Below are 12,310 nucleotides of genomic sequence, written 5' to 3' on the forward strand. Positions count from 1 at the left end.
GTGATAAAATTGGAAGTCAAAAGTCTGAGGTTTCCGATTTCCCAGTTCCCGAGTTGTTTTGAACGCGGCAATATGCCCTAACTTGCCGTTCTCGGACGCCATCACAGACCAGCCCCCTTTACTGAGGTGTTATTTTTGTCAAGTTCAATGTATATCTGTTGCGCCTTCTAAGAGTAAAGATGAACTTAGTAGATGTGTTGAGAAATGCGTTTACATTTATATATAAGAAAGCCCAGCTCTGGGCTGTAGGTGGTGGTATTACTGTTGTCGCACTTGGTCTTGGATATAAGTTTTTACTAAGGCCTAATAAACTTAACCGTGTGGGAGTTGTGTCACAGCTACTCATTCACCCACTGAAGTCGGGTAGAGCTGTGTCCGTGGCCCTTGCAGAATGTCAACCGATCGGGTTGAAGTACGGTGAACTTCGAGATAGGTTAGTAACATTTTATTCGGACTTTTTCATAATGTATTATTGCAATATGTTTTTTACAAGTCGCTAATGCACTCCTTGTACTGGTCCCAAACGTTACATAAGCCATGTCAACAACTGTATTTTATGTTGTCATCATCCTTTCTCACGTTTATTGCTCGAAGTAATTGCATGTTCCCTAACAATTACAAATAGTATATGTATCAATTATTCAAGTGAATCACTTAAGTAAACGATCAGAACATGCCATGGAAATGTTGTGGTGGTGATTCTGATGAGGTACCACTCAACAATGTACAGATCCAGTCAAATATATTGGCACCTTGCACTTTTTAAATGGAGGTCAATGAGGCAGAATGTTCTGTTCTGTAAAATAGGCTACTAAAATCGTTCCAATCCTGATTTTAAAAGGCAAATGCAGTCTAGACGCTGATTTTAGGGCCATGCGGACCTCTGGGAGCAGAGGGGAGGGGGAGGGAGGAAACGCTCTTTGTTTGGCTGGCTGGCTTTATGGTGAGCCAATGATGAATATAAATGAATATAAACCCTCGATGGCAGATGTGAGCCACGGTCAGCCATATTGGCATTCCTCAGAAAAGCAGTCCTCCATAGGAATGAATGGGCAGATTCGATTATGCTGTGCCGCAGAGCACCAGGTGGCACAGTGGTGTAAGGCAGTGCAAGAAGTATCACTACAGTCCCTGGTTCAAATCCAGGCTGTATCATATCCGGCTGTGATTGGGAGTCCCATTGGGCAGCGCGCAGTCTTCGGGCTAGGCCGTCATTGTAAATAAGATTTTTTCTTAACTGACTTCCCTAGTTAAATATAGGTTAAATTACATTTATAAAAGGTCTGTTACGTCATCGGACAAAAGAGGGGAGGGAGGAGCGCCCTTTTCAAATCAAACAGTAATCTGTGCCATTTTGTCAACAAGGCTGCATAGTGCATCATCCAGAATCATATCTCTTTTCCATAAAATAAATGTTAGAATTTTCTTACTCGTTTTCATTGAGAAGGCTGATAAAGCTTAAAAGCAATAACTTTTCCATGTGAAAACACATAAATCTACTCATTACTCTACGTGCTCCTACTTCACATTGTTTTTAGCTGACTTTGCCATGGGTTTTGAACAGGGCACCTGGCTCACGCCCGGGAGGCAGCCCGGTTCCAAAACGAATGGAATCAACTTTCACCCATTGCAAAACCTGCCTACATGGGCCCCGTGTGAGAGTAATTGAACCCACAACATGTAGTTCCATAGTATTTCAAGGAGAAATTGTATGTATTTAAGTGTTTGTTGTTGTTGTCGTGGGGACAGTAACATTAATACCTGAAAAAAATATGTACTTTAAATAAAAAGGTTTTTAGATTTAAAAAAAATATTTGTATGTTTAGCTCCCATAATATAATTTAAGAGTATGCATTAAGGTGTCTGTAATATAATACATGAGGCAAAAACAAATGTAGACATTAATAAATGCATTTCTTTAGCTTCCAAAATACTTTTTTACAGTGGTGGGGGAGTTAGGTAACTGCTGTTGTCTTGACATGAAACTAGAGTTTTAATACCATACTGAGCTCGTGCATAGCAGCTAATTCTTGCATAACATGCATGTTTTGTAGAATGTTAAATGAAATAAAACGTTATTGGTCGCATGCGCCAAATACAACAGGTGTAGACATTACAGTGAAATACTTATGAGCCCATTCCCAACAATGCAGAATTAAAAAGACAAATATTTGCTAAATAAAAAAGGAAATAGTAACACAATAAGACTATATACAAGGAGTACTAGTACTGAGTCAATGTGCAGGGGTACGAGGTAATTGAGCTAATACAGTATTCACATGTGGGTAGGGGGAAAAGTTGACTAGGTAATCAGGAAATATAATAAACAGAGTAGCTGTGTATTTGATGTGTGAGCGTACGTAGTGTGCTGGACTGTCCGTGTATGTGTGTGAATCTGAGTGTGCATAGAAAAGAAAGTCCCCTATTGACTGAAGCGAGGTGATAATGGCTGCCCCCCTTTGTTTTAATGCAGGCACTGGCTGGTGATCACTGAGGATGGCCACATGGTGACGGAAGGCAAGAGCCTCGCCTGGTGCTGGTGTCGTTGACCAGTAATGGGGGACAGATGTGTCTGAATGGACCCGACATGGAGCAGCTGAGGTTCCCTGTTCTGCAGCCTGACAATCCCATCATCAACTGCAGGGTGTTTAGCAGCGACATCCAAGGCAGGGACTGTGGCGACGAAGTGTCTAACTGGCTCACCAGCTACCTGGCTGCTGGAAAAACCTTTCGCTTGGTGCACTTTGAGCCCCACATGAAGCCCAGGAGGCCAGCAGAGACAGAGTCTCTCTATCCTCAGAGGGAAAAGATTGCGTACCCCGATTGTGGCCCGATAATGTTGCTGTCTGAAGCCTCTGTGAAGGATCTAAACAGCAGGCTGGAGAATGACGTCACAGTTGCACGCTTTCGACCAAATGTCATTGTGAGCAGTTGCGAAGCCTTTGATGAGGATTCTTGGGAAGACATCCAGATTGGTGATGTGCGGATGCACCGCGTGATGGCGTGCGGAAGGTGCATCTTCACCACGGTCGACCCTGAAACAGGGGTCATCAGTAGGAAACAGCCACTGGAGACGCTAAAAAACTACAGACTGTGTGATGAAGCCGAGAAGCACATCTATAAGACATCGCCACTGTTTGGACAGATGTACACCGTCAGCAAGACTGGGATCCTGCAGGTTGGAGATGTGGTGTACAAGATAAGCCACTGAGATGGAGGACTTATCCACAGTTCCAGTCTGTTTGTGCTATCATGACAATTCCTTGTCATGTCTGGCTTGACAAGGACATCAATGGAGTGGGGAAAAAGCACACATATCTGGGAGCAGCCTTTGTAAAGGTCACAGCGTTTCTTGTCACAAAATAAAGTAAGGGTTAAAATAAGCCTTTTTTTGCCAGATCAGATATGTTGATTATATTAAATGTTAATAGAAATATGAAAAATAAATTCTGCACACTTTATGATTGAGAACATTATAGATGGGTTTTATGTTCTATAGTGTATGAGCACAAAGACTTGCAACATTTATCATGAGTCTGATGAAGGCTATTGACTGCCAAGATATCACAATTTGTAATATTTAGAAAAATAAAGTACCACATTTTTAATTGCGAGCGAGAGTTGCGCCTTTTCCTTCCTGATGTAATGTTTATCATGAAAAACAATAAAACCAAACGGACATTTGTTGATCTTTAACACCTATCAAATGCATTTTGTTCAGAAATAGTTTTCCCCGTCATATTTGTTCCAAGAAAGGCTGAAATTAAGTGTTGATGATTTACCATATCAACAGTGCTGAAACAAACAGTATCAGATAAGGCGTGTTTGATAACTTCACATTCATGCAGTGACATTGTAGCCATGTCCTTCCAGATTTCTGAGCAGTTAACACAGGAATTAAATAGTTTTATTTGGACATGATAGTTGTTTTTACATTCATAGCCAAGATATCCTTTAAGCAGGTACACAGAGTGTTACGTGGTTTCCTGACACAAACTCCTTTTTCCTCACAGATTCAGTCTGGCTAGTCACAATCAGGACGATTCAGAGTTGAAATAAGCACCTGCAACTCGGACTTGGGAGACTTGGGTGAGAATTTGAGTTAAGCACACAGATCTCAAGTCTGAATCCTGTCCAACTTCTCTTGCTCCCGAGCTGCCAGATAAATGCATTTTTCTTAGCACTGACAAAACGCAATGTCTTCTTAAAATAACCGCAACCATGAATTTTGTACAGTGCATAAGATGAGCAGATCTGATGTTAAGATTTGTCTGCTCAATTCAAATTTCCAAACGTGAAATGTCCATAATATGTAATATGACAATAGTACATAATATGGCTGTCAGTCATGGGCCTGGATGTTGTCCCAGACCCGCACCACGTCTAGGCAGTCGCTCAGGGCTTCTATCAGAGATAAGGCTGCCTCCAGCTGGGCTTGTGGAAGCTGCGTGGGTGTGTGGGACACAAACTCCAGGCTAGCGGACACAGTGCGCACACCCAGTTCTTCCAGCGAGGTCCGCACCTTCTTCAGCTCTGTCATGTCACACACAAACTGACAGAGAGAGAAAGTAACGTATTGATGCTGGATAGGACACTAGTTCAAGGGTGTACAACTCAGGTCAGGTTTTAATTTGTCCCTGGCACAATGTTTCCTTGTTCAACTTATGTTATACATTGACGTGAAAACCCCTGGGTTGTGTTCATTAGGGTGGTTTGCAATGGAATAATCATCCAGGTAGCCCCTATTTCAATCAATTTCCCCCCATGTTTGGTGCCTAATGAACACAGCCCTGGATTTTCCATAGTCCAGCAGGTCTGCAGCCCTCGAGAGCCAAATCAGTGCTCTCCTGCATGTATTGACCCTAACCATGTCTCACCTGTAGGAGGGACTTATCATCCTCATCCTCTGTTTCTTGGACGTCCTCGGCTCCCGCCTCGATGGCCAGTTCCAGAGCTCGCTCGGACGACACACCCTGCCCCTGTGCCACCACCACCCCCTTTCTGCTGAAGTTATGACGCACCCCGTCACACAGCGCTGCCCTGTGGACAAACACAGAAAAATAAACTATGGATCAGTAAACAGACTCTGGCTCTCTGACATAGTTTTCATTATGTTGTGAGTAATTGCATTATCTAAACTGAACATAAACACTTAAAACATTTACCAACCCCCGCCCGCCCGCCCAGTCCCTGGTCTGACCCGTGTTTGCTGAGCAGATGTTTGAGGTCCTGGTGACTTCGGGTATTGTTGTCAGTTAGCATATCAATGAGCAGCATGCAGCCACCAGGCCCCCTGGCTTCATACGTGTGCTGGGTTCCTGCCTTGGACTTTTCCTGAGATGAGGACAAAAGCAGAGGTGTGGACTCGAGTCACACAACTTGGACTTGAGTATGACTCGAATCACAAATGTTTCATGAGCTGAAATAAAAGATCACAAATGTTCCATATGCACAAAAGATTATTTGACTCAAATTTGTTTACATCCCTGTTAGTGAGCATTTCTCCTTTGCAAAGATAATTCATCCACCTGACAGGTGTGGCATATCAAGAAGTGATCGTTACACAGGTGGACATTGTGCTGGGGACAATAAAAGGCCTCTCTAAAAATGTGCAGTTTTGTCACACAACACAATGCCACAGATGTCTCAAGTTGAGGGAGCATGCAATTGGCATGCTGACTGCAGGAATGTTCACAAGAGCTGTTGCAAGAAAATTTAATGTTTATTTCTCTACCATAAGCCGCCTCCAACGTCAATTTAGAGAATTTGGCAGTATGTCCAACAGGCCTCAACCGCAGACCACGTGTAACCATGCCAGCCCAGGACCTCCACATCCAGCTTCATCACCTGTGGGATCGTCTGAGACCAGCCACCCGGACAGCTAATGAAACTGTGGATTTGCACAACTGAAGAATTTCTGCACAAACTGTAAGAAATCTTTAGACACACCAGGGTCTTGACCTGACTGCAGTTCAGCGTCTTAACCATCTTCAGTGGGCAAATGCTCACCTTTGATGGCCACTGGCACGTTGGAGAAGTGCGCTCTTCATGGATGAATCCCGGTTTCAATGACATCAGTGTGTATGTTGTCGTGTGGTTTGGAGGTTTGCTGATGTGAATAGAGTCCCCCATGGTGGAGGTGGGGTAGTTCCCGCCAATATCCAGCAACTTCGCACAGCCATTGAAGAGGAGTGGGACAACATTCCACTGGCCACAATCAACAGCCTGATCAACTCGATGCGAAGGAAATATCGCGCTGCTTGAGGCAAATGGTGGTCACACCAGATACGGACTGGTTTTCTGTCCATGCCCCTACTTTTTTAAGGTATCTGTGACCAAAAGATGCATATCTTTATTCCCATTCATGTGAAATCCATAGATTAGGCCCTAATGAATTTATTTAAATTGACTGATTTCCTTACATTAACGTAGTAAAATCTTTGAAATTGTTGCATTTATATTTTTGTTCAGTGTAATTGTACCATAATGCATTATATCTGTATCTGAGTGTTATAAGTGTTACAAAAACATTTCACTTTAATCATTCCGTCAACTTACCGCTCCCTTGATGGCAGCTTCTATGGACACTTTGGGCATGTTCTTGCCTCGGCATTGCTCCACTACATTTGCCAATGCTAGATTGAATTCTGGATTACTAGATCCTCCTTCTGTAGAAAACAGAATTAACAAGCAAATCTGGTTGATGGTTGATGCAGCACCAGTCAAAGCATTCCACATAATGCTCACATATAGTGCATTGAATTGGAGCAAACAAGTTGTCAGTCAAGCTTACCTTTGACTGCAATTCTTATCATCATCCCAAACTTCATGAACATTCGACTCCGGGCTGCATCTTTGGGTCCTTTTATATTTTTCACCTTAGACCACTTATTATGACCCGCACACAAGTTAGAGCACAGATGTAGTGTTCTTACAGGATGGGTTGTCCAAAGAGGGTAGCGACATGACACCGTTAGGTCTGTGCGGACTGGACGAATCCTTGCGCCCATGTAATTGTTGGCGGCCAAGCGGGCAAGTCGACGTAAACACAGAGGCAAGAAACCCCTCAACACCACTGCCCATCCCATTGCCCTGAGTCAGAAAATGAAAAGGCATTGCATTGACAAACAGTAGTATATGTTTGGTATACATGCGAGAACCAGAAGAAACACGTGGACGTATGTTCAAATGAAAAAATAGCTTATGACAGTTGCCTCGCTTTTATGTAACACAAAAAAACTACATTTGTTAAGCTAAGCTAGCTAGCTAACGTTACTACTTGCTGCGAAGAAGACCACATAAAAAGTACCTACATTTGATTAGCTTAGCTAGCTGACGTTACTACTTGCTGCTAAGAAGAACACATAACAGTATGTCTGCTATCTTACTAGCTATAATGCCTGTTCCTAATGGAAAACGTATGAATTATTGAATGTATCACATTTTCCGTAAACGTACACTTTATAATGAGTAAGTGTTGGTGTCCTTTGAGGTCAAATTGACGCTTCCGGGTTGTCTAGTGACGAAAGAAGCGGACCTTTCAAAATAAAAGTCCGCCATTTAAAGCTTTTCTGTTGCCACAAGAGGGCGACAGACAATATTTCCAACAGTAAATGTTATCGTCAGCATGTGTATAGACATGATTTAAAGTGTGTCTTTTGGTTGTAAAAAAAACAAGCCAACATTTCTTACAGCCTCTCAAAATGTCTTTGTGATAAAATTGGAGGTAAAGTAATGCACATTGTTTTGTTATAATCATGTTAACGCCAGTTTCTAAGATTTAATTTCCATTAAATACATAGATTTTGAGTGATATAAAAAACAAGGACCATCTTCATTGTTAATGTTTTTGTTGTAGACAACTTTAAAAGCTAATTATTTGTATGACTTCAAATCTTTTTTTAAAGTAATACATTGTTTTCATTGAATGACATTGTTGTTTTAAGCATGTGATAATGTAATGGGATGCATTTTCTCCATGGTGTATGCTTTTGGTGTGTGGCCCTCGTGTTTGATGGACTATGGCTGTTCTGATGATATACATTCTAAGAGATAACTATGGCCTATTGAACAGAGCATATTTAGAAAAGGAGAAAAATAGATACTGAGGGAATAGAGAACAAACCTGAGATACTGAGTCACCCGGAGAGGCAGATAGGGAGAGTAGTCTACACAGCAGAAAAGGAGGTGTGGAGGGAGAGAGAAACACAGAGATAGATACATGATGGGGATTGTTGGCTGCACCAGGCAGCAAAGAGTTAACTGAGGTGGAACGCCAAGAGGACAGCCCATTCCCACAGTCAACAATGGAAGGAGCTGCAGTAGATGAGCAGCTCTCCTACTCTTCCCTCCTCCCCTTACTAACTAATATCATACTCACACAAAGGAACAAGGCAAAGGTACTCATCCCTGAGATACATGAGGAATTCCATACCTAGTCACTGGGACCTGACCTTACCAATGGTCATTGTTCACAAGAGAAGCACTACATGCAGAAGATTGCAAAAAGAGAAGAGAGTTCGCATTGGAAGACTACCAGTGGTTAAAGAGAATCCTTTACTTAACTTCCACAACTGATTCTATTTTCACTCTCAGCTGTGCGGGAGAAGCTGGACGTTTTGATTGAATAACTTCCCATCCAACAATGCCATGGTTCATGTGGTGCCATTCATGAGAAGTATAGAAGGATCACCTCCTGCCTAAGCGTTTAGCCTCTTTGTGAAACAAAGTTACGACATCATCATCACTGTCAGTGAGACGTGTGCAGGCACCAAGGTAATAGGAGCGGCAATGGGACACAGCCTCGAGGACCACCACTCTACATGTTTCGGGGGACGTTTCCCTTCGCTGCACCCTAGAGAGGATAAGGAGTTGTGAGCAGGGGGTGTCTTGGTGATTAAAAGTTTTGGTTCAGGTTGAAGGTCAAAAGGAAGTCATGGTGTCCGTGGGGAGAATCAGAATTATTCTCTGCTGCGTATTGATGAATGTCAGTGCAGTGGTAAGTATCCTATCCACGTAACTGCTAAATAATTTGTATTGATTAATTTAACTGATTGATCGATTCATTCGTTCATGTATTAGCAATTTTTAAGAAAGCATTCAGTGTATTTCGGTAACACTTTATAATATGAGTAAGACGTTATAAATGCTTTATATATTACCACATGCTCACATTATCAAATGCTTATAAATGCTTCCAAGTAATGAAATACATATTTATTAATAGTAAGCTTATTAGGCCTAATGTGTTTTTCTCCTGTAAGACACTGATCATGTGTGATATTAACTGATTATCTACAACGCACATGAGATGGAGATAGACTTATGTTGGATATGCTTTTACAAATATTCAGATAGCTGCCACTGTATAATTGAGAAGTGCCTCATTGTTGAAACAATGTAGTCAGTGATCATACTGTATTATGCCACAGGCTGCACGTTGCTGCTGTTCCACTTTTGACAAGTTTTCACCCAACCTCTTCCATTCACAACTATGACAGGAAATATCATGCATATTTCACACCATGTTTGAATGCCATAAAATGGTAAGTAGCTATGTTGCATTTGATGACCTGTGTGGCTCAGTTGGTAGGGCAGGGTGCTTGCAACGCCAGGGTTGTGGGTTTGATTCCCACGGCAGACCAGTATGAAAAATTTATGCTCTGGATAAGAGCGTCTGCTAATTGACCAAATTTAAATGACATAAAAAATAATAAGTGCATTAAATTTGATGTGTAATACCAATACTGAGGCATTTAATCTTCTGAGTATGTCATATGTTCTGGGAAGCCAGTCATCAATAAGACAAAATCAATAACTCACATAATTGATGTGGATTGCTATTAAAATAAATAGTCAATTGAGTAGTTATCCATGCAAACATGAATAAATAGTCAATTGACTTACTAGTTAGTTATCTATGCAAACAAAGAGAGTGCTGCGGCTCTTTTTTGTGCTAAGCCTAAACACAGATTTGTAGTGAAGTGTGTATTTTCACACAGATGACCGTAAGGAAAGGTGTGCGTATGGCAAATAACTTTTCATAATCAGACCAAAAATCCCTGAAGTGCAGCGTTCACTTTTGAGTTTCTACTCTTTACATTGCTAATATTTCTTTATCCAAAATGATTTACATGGCTAACTGTGTAAATGGGGGCTTGGAACAGAACTATAAGGATCTTGAATAACAATGAAATGGCTGGATTTCCAGTATTTTACAGTTAGCTAAATTTGCTACAGTATGTTACCATTTGGCCACAAGGCTAGTCCATTGCCAATCATTGCTTTAAAGTCACAATCATGATACATAAGCAAGTACAAAATCATGATGCCTGTGCTTATACACAGTGTTGACCTTACAGTGTTGACCTTATATAGTGTCGGTTCTTATACAGTACCGTCAGAAATGATTCACACCCCTAGAATTTTCCCAAATCATGTTGGGTTACAAAGTGAGATTAAAATGGATTTAATTGTAATTTTTGTCAACGATCAACACACAGTAATCTGTAATGTGAAAGTGGAAGAAAAAAATCTAATATATTTTAAGCATTTATGGAAAATAAAACACTAATATATCTTGATTAGAAAAGTATTCAACCCCCTGAGTTAATACATGTTAGAATCACATTTGGCAGTGATTACAGCTGTGAGTCTTTTTGGGTAAGTCTCTAAGAGCTTTACACACTTGGATTGTACAATATTTGGCCCTTATTCTTTTAACAATTCTTCAAGCTCTGTCAAGTTGGTTGTTGATCAATGCTAGACAGCTATGTTCACGTCTTTCCATAGATTTTCAAGCTCAGTTAAGTCAAAACTTGAATTAGGCCACTCAGGAACATTCAATATCGTATTCGTAAGAAACCCCAGTGTATATTTGGCCTTGTGTTTGAGGTTATTGTCTTGCAGAAAGGTGCATTTATCTCCAAGTGTCTGTTGGAAAGTAAACTGAACCAGGTTTTCCTCTAGGATTTTTCCTGTCCTTAGCTCCAATACATATTTTTTGTACCTCCTTTTTCTCCCCAATTTTGTGATATCCAATTGCGATCCAATTATGATCTTGTCTCATCGCTGCAACTCCCCAACGGGCTTGGGAGAAGCAAAGGTTGAGTAATGCGTCCTCCGAAACATGACCCCCAAACCGTACTTCTTAACACCCACCCGCTTAACCCAGAAGCCAGCTGCACCAATGTGTCGGAGGAAACACGGTTCAACTGACGACCGATACAAGCTTCCTTATTTCACTCTGTCATTTAGGTTAGTATTGTGGAGTACAATGTTGTTGATCCATCCTCAGTTGTTTCCTATCAGAGCCATTAAACTCTTTATCTGTTTTAAAATCACCATTGGACTCATGGTGAAATCCCTGAGTGGTTTCCGTCCTCTCCGGCAACTGAGTTTGGAAGTATGCCTGTATTTTTTGTAGTGACTGGGTGTACTGATACACCATCAAAAACATAATTGATAACTTCACCATGCTCAAAGGGATATTCAATATTTGCTTGTTTTTATCTATCAATAGGTGCCCTTCTTTGCGAGGCATTGGAAAACCTCCTTGGTCTTTGTGCTTGAATTTGTGCTTGAAATTCACTACTCGACTGAAGGACCTTACAATTATCAGTATGTGTGAGCTACGGAGCTGGAGTAGTCATTCAAAAATAAACCACTAATATTGCACACAGAGTGAATCCATGCAACTTATTATGTGACTTGTTTAAGCAACATTTTTACTCCTGAATGTATTGAGGCTTATAATAAAAGAAGTTGAATACCTTTTGACTCAAGACATTTGAGCTTGTCATTTTTTTATTAATTTGTAAACATTTCTAAAAACAAAATTCCACTGTCATATTATGGGGTATTGTGTGTAGATCAGTAACACAACTTTTCAATTTAATCCATTTTATATCCAGGCTGTAACAACAAAATGTGGAAAAAGTCAAAGGGTGTGAATTCTGTCTGAAGGCACTGCATAATGCTTTTATCATGGTGCCTGTGTTTTTACACAGTGCTTATGTCATAGTGTTTGTGCTTATACTCCCCTGTCGATATTCACGTAATAAGAAGGAATTTCCCTAAACCACCCACACCTTGGCGGAAAAAAATTCTGTCTTCCCTATTGACCCCCGTTATAAAATAACCAATTTCTTCTCCTGCAAGGAGAGTCCTGTGGCTTCAGGCTATTCATTGAGGGAGAGTGGGGAAGTACACATAGCTATGTGTGTGGAAAACATATAATCACAAGTAAGACATTGACTACTTGAAGCTGTATAGAATGTTTGCTTGTGTTGTTGGCCTTGGCTTAGATTGC

General features: G+C 41.1%; 1 protein-coding gene and 1 pseudogene across 3 annotated transcripts; one reads left to right on the forward strand and one right to left on the reverse strand.

The window, feature by feature from the left end:
- Window positions 1–77: 77 nt before the first annotated feature.
- Window positions 78–3,614, forward strand: LOC135504775 (mitochondrial amidoxime-reducing component 1-like; annotated as a pseudogene).
- Window positions 3,615–3,891: 277 nt separating this feature from the next.
- On the reverse strand, window positions 3,892–7,519 carry LOC135504776 (translational activator of cytochrome c oxidase 1). 3 transcript variants are annotated; one of them, XM_064923629.1, is made up of 6 exons: window positions 7,459–7,519; window positions 6,794–7,092; window positions 6,559–6,668; window positions 5,201–5,334; window positions 4,878–5,040; window positions 3,892–4,552 (listed from the first exon to the last, which is right to left on the reverse strand). In XM_064923629.1, the coding sequence occupies exons 2-6, from the start codon at window positions 7,086–7,088 to the stop codon at window positions 4,343–4,345; spliced, it is 912 nt and encodes a 303-aa protein (XP_064779701.1). In that variant the 5' UTR covers window positions 7,089–7,092; window positions 7,459–7,519; the 3' UTR covers window positions 3,892–4,342. The 3 variants fall into 3 exon arrangements, with proteins under 3 accessions (XP_064779701.1, XP_064779700.1, XP_064779702.1); XM_064923628.1 differs by having other exon boundaries at window positions 7,314–7,500; XM_064923630.1 differs by having other exon boundaries at window positions 7,389–7,491.
- Between the last annotated feature and the right edge of the window lie 4,791 nt (window positions 7,520–12,310).

The sequence above is a fragment of the Oncorhynchus masou genome, chromosome 18 (genome assembly GCF_036934945.1).
Source record: "Oncorhynchus masou masou isolate Uvic2021 chromosome 18, UVic_Omas_1.1, whole genome shotgun sequence".
Taxonomy (NCBI): Eukaryota; Metazoa; Chordata; class Actinopteri; order Salmoniformes; family Salmonidae; genus Oncorhynchus; species Oncorhynchus masou.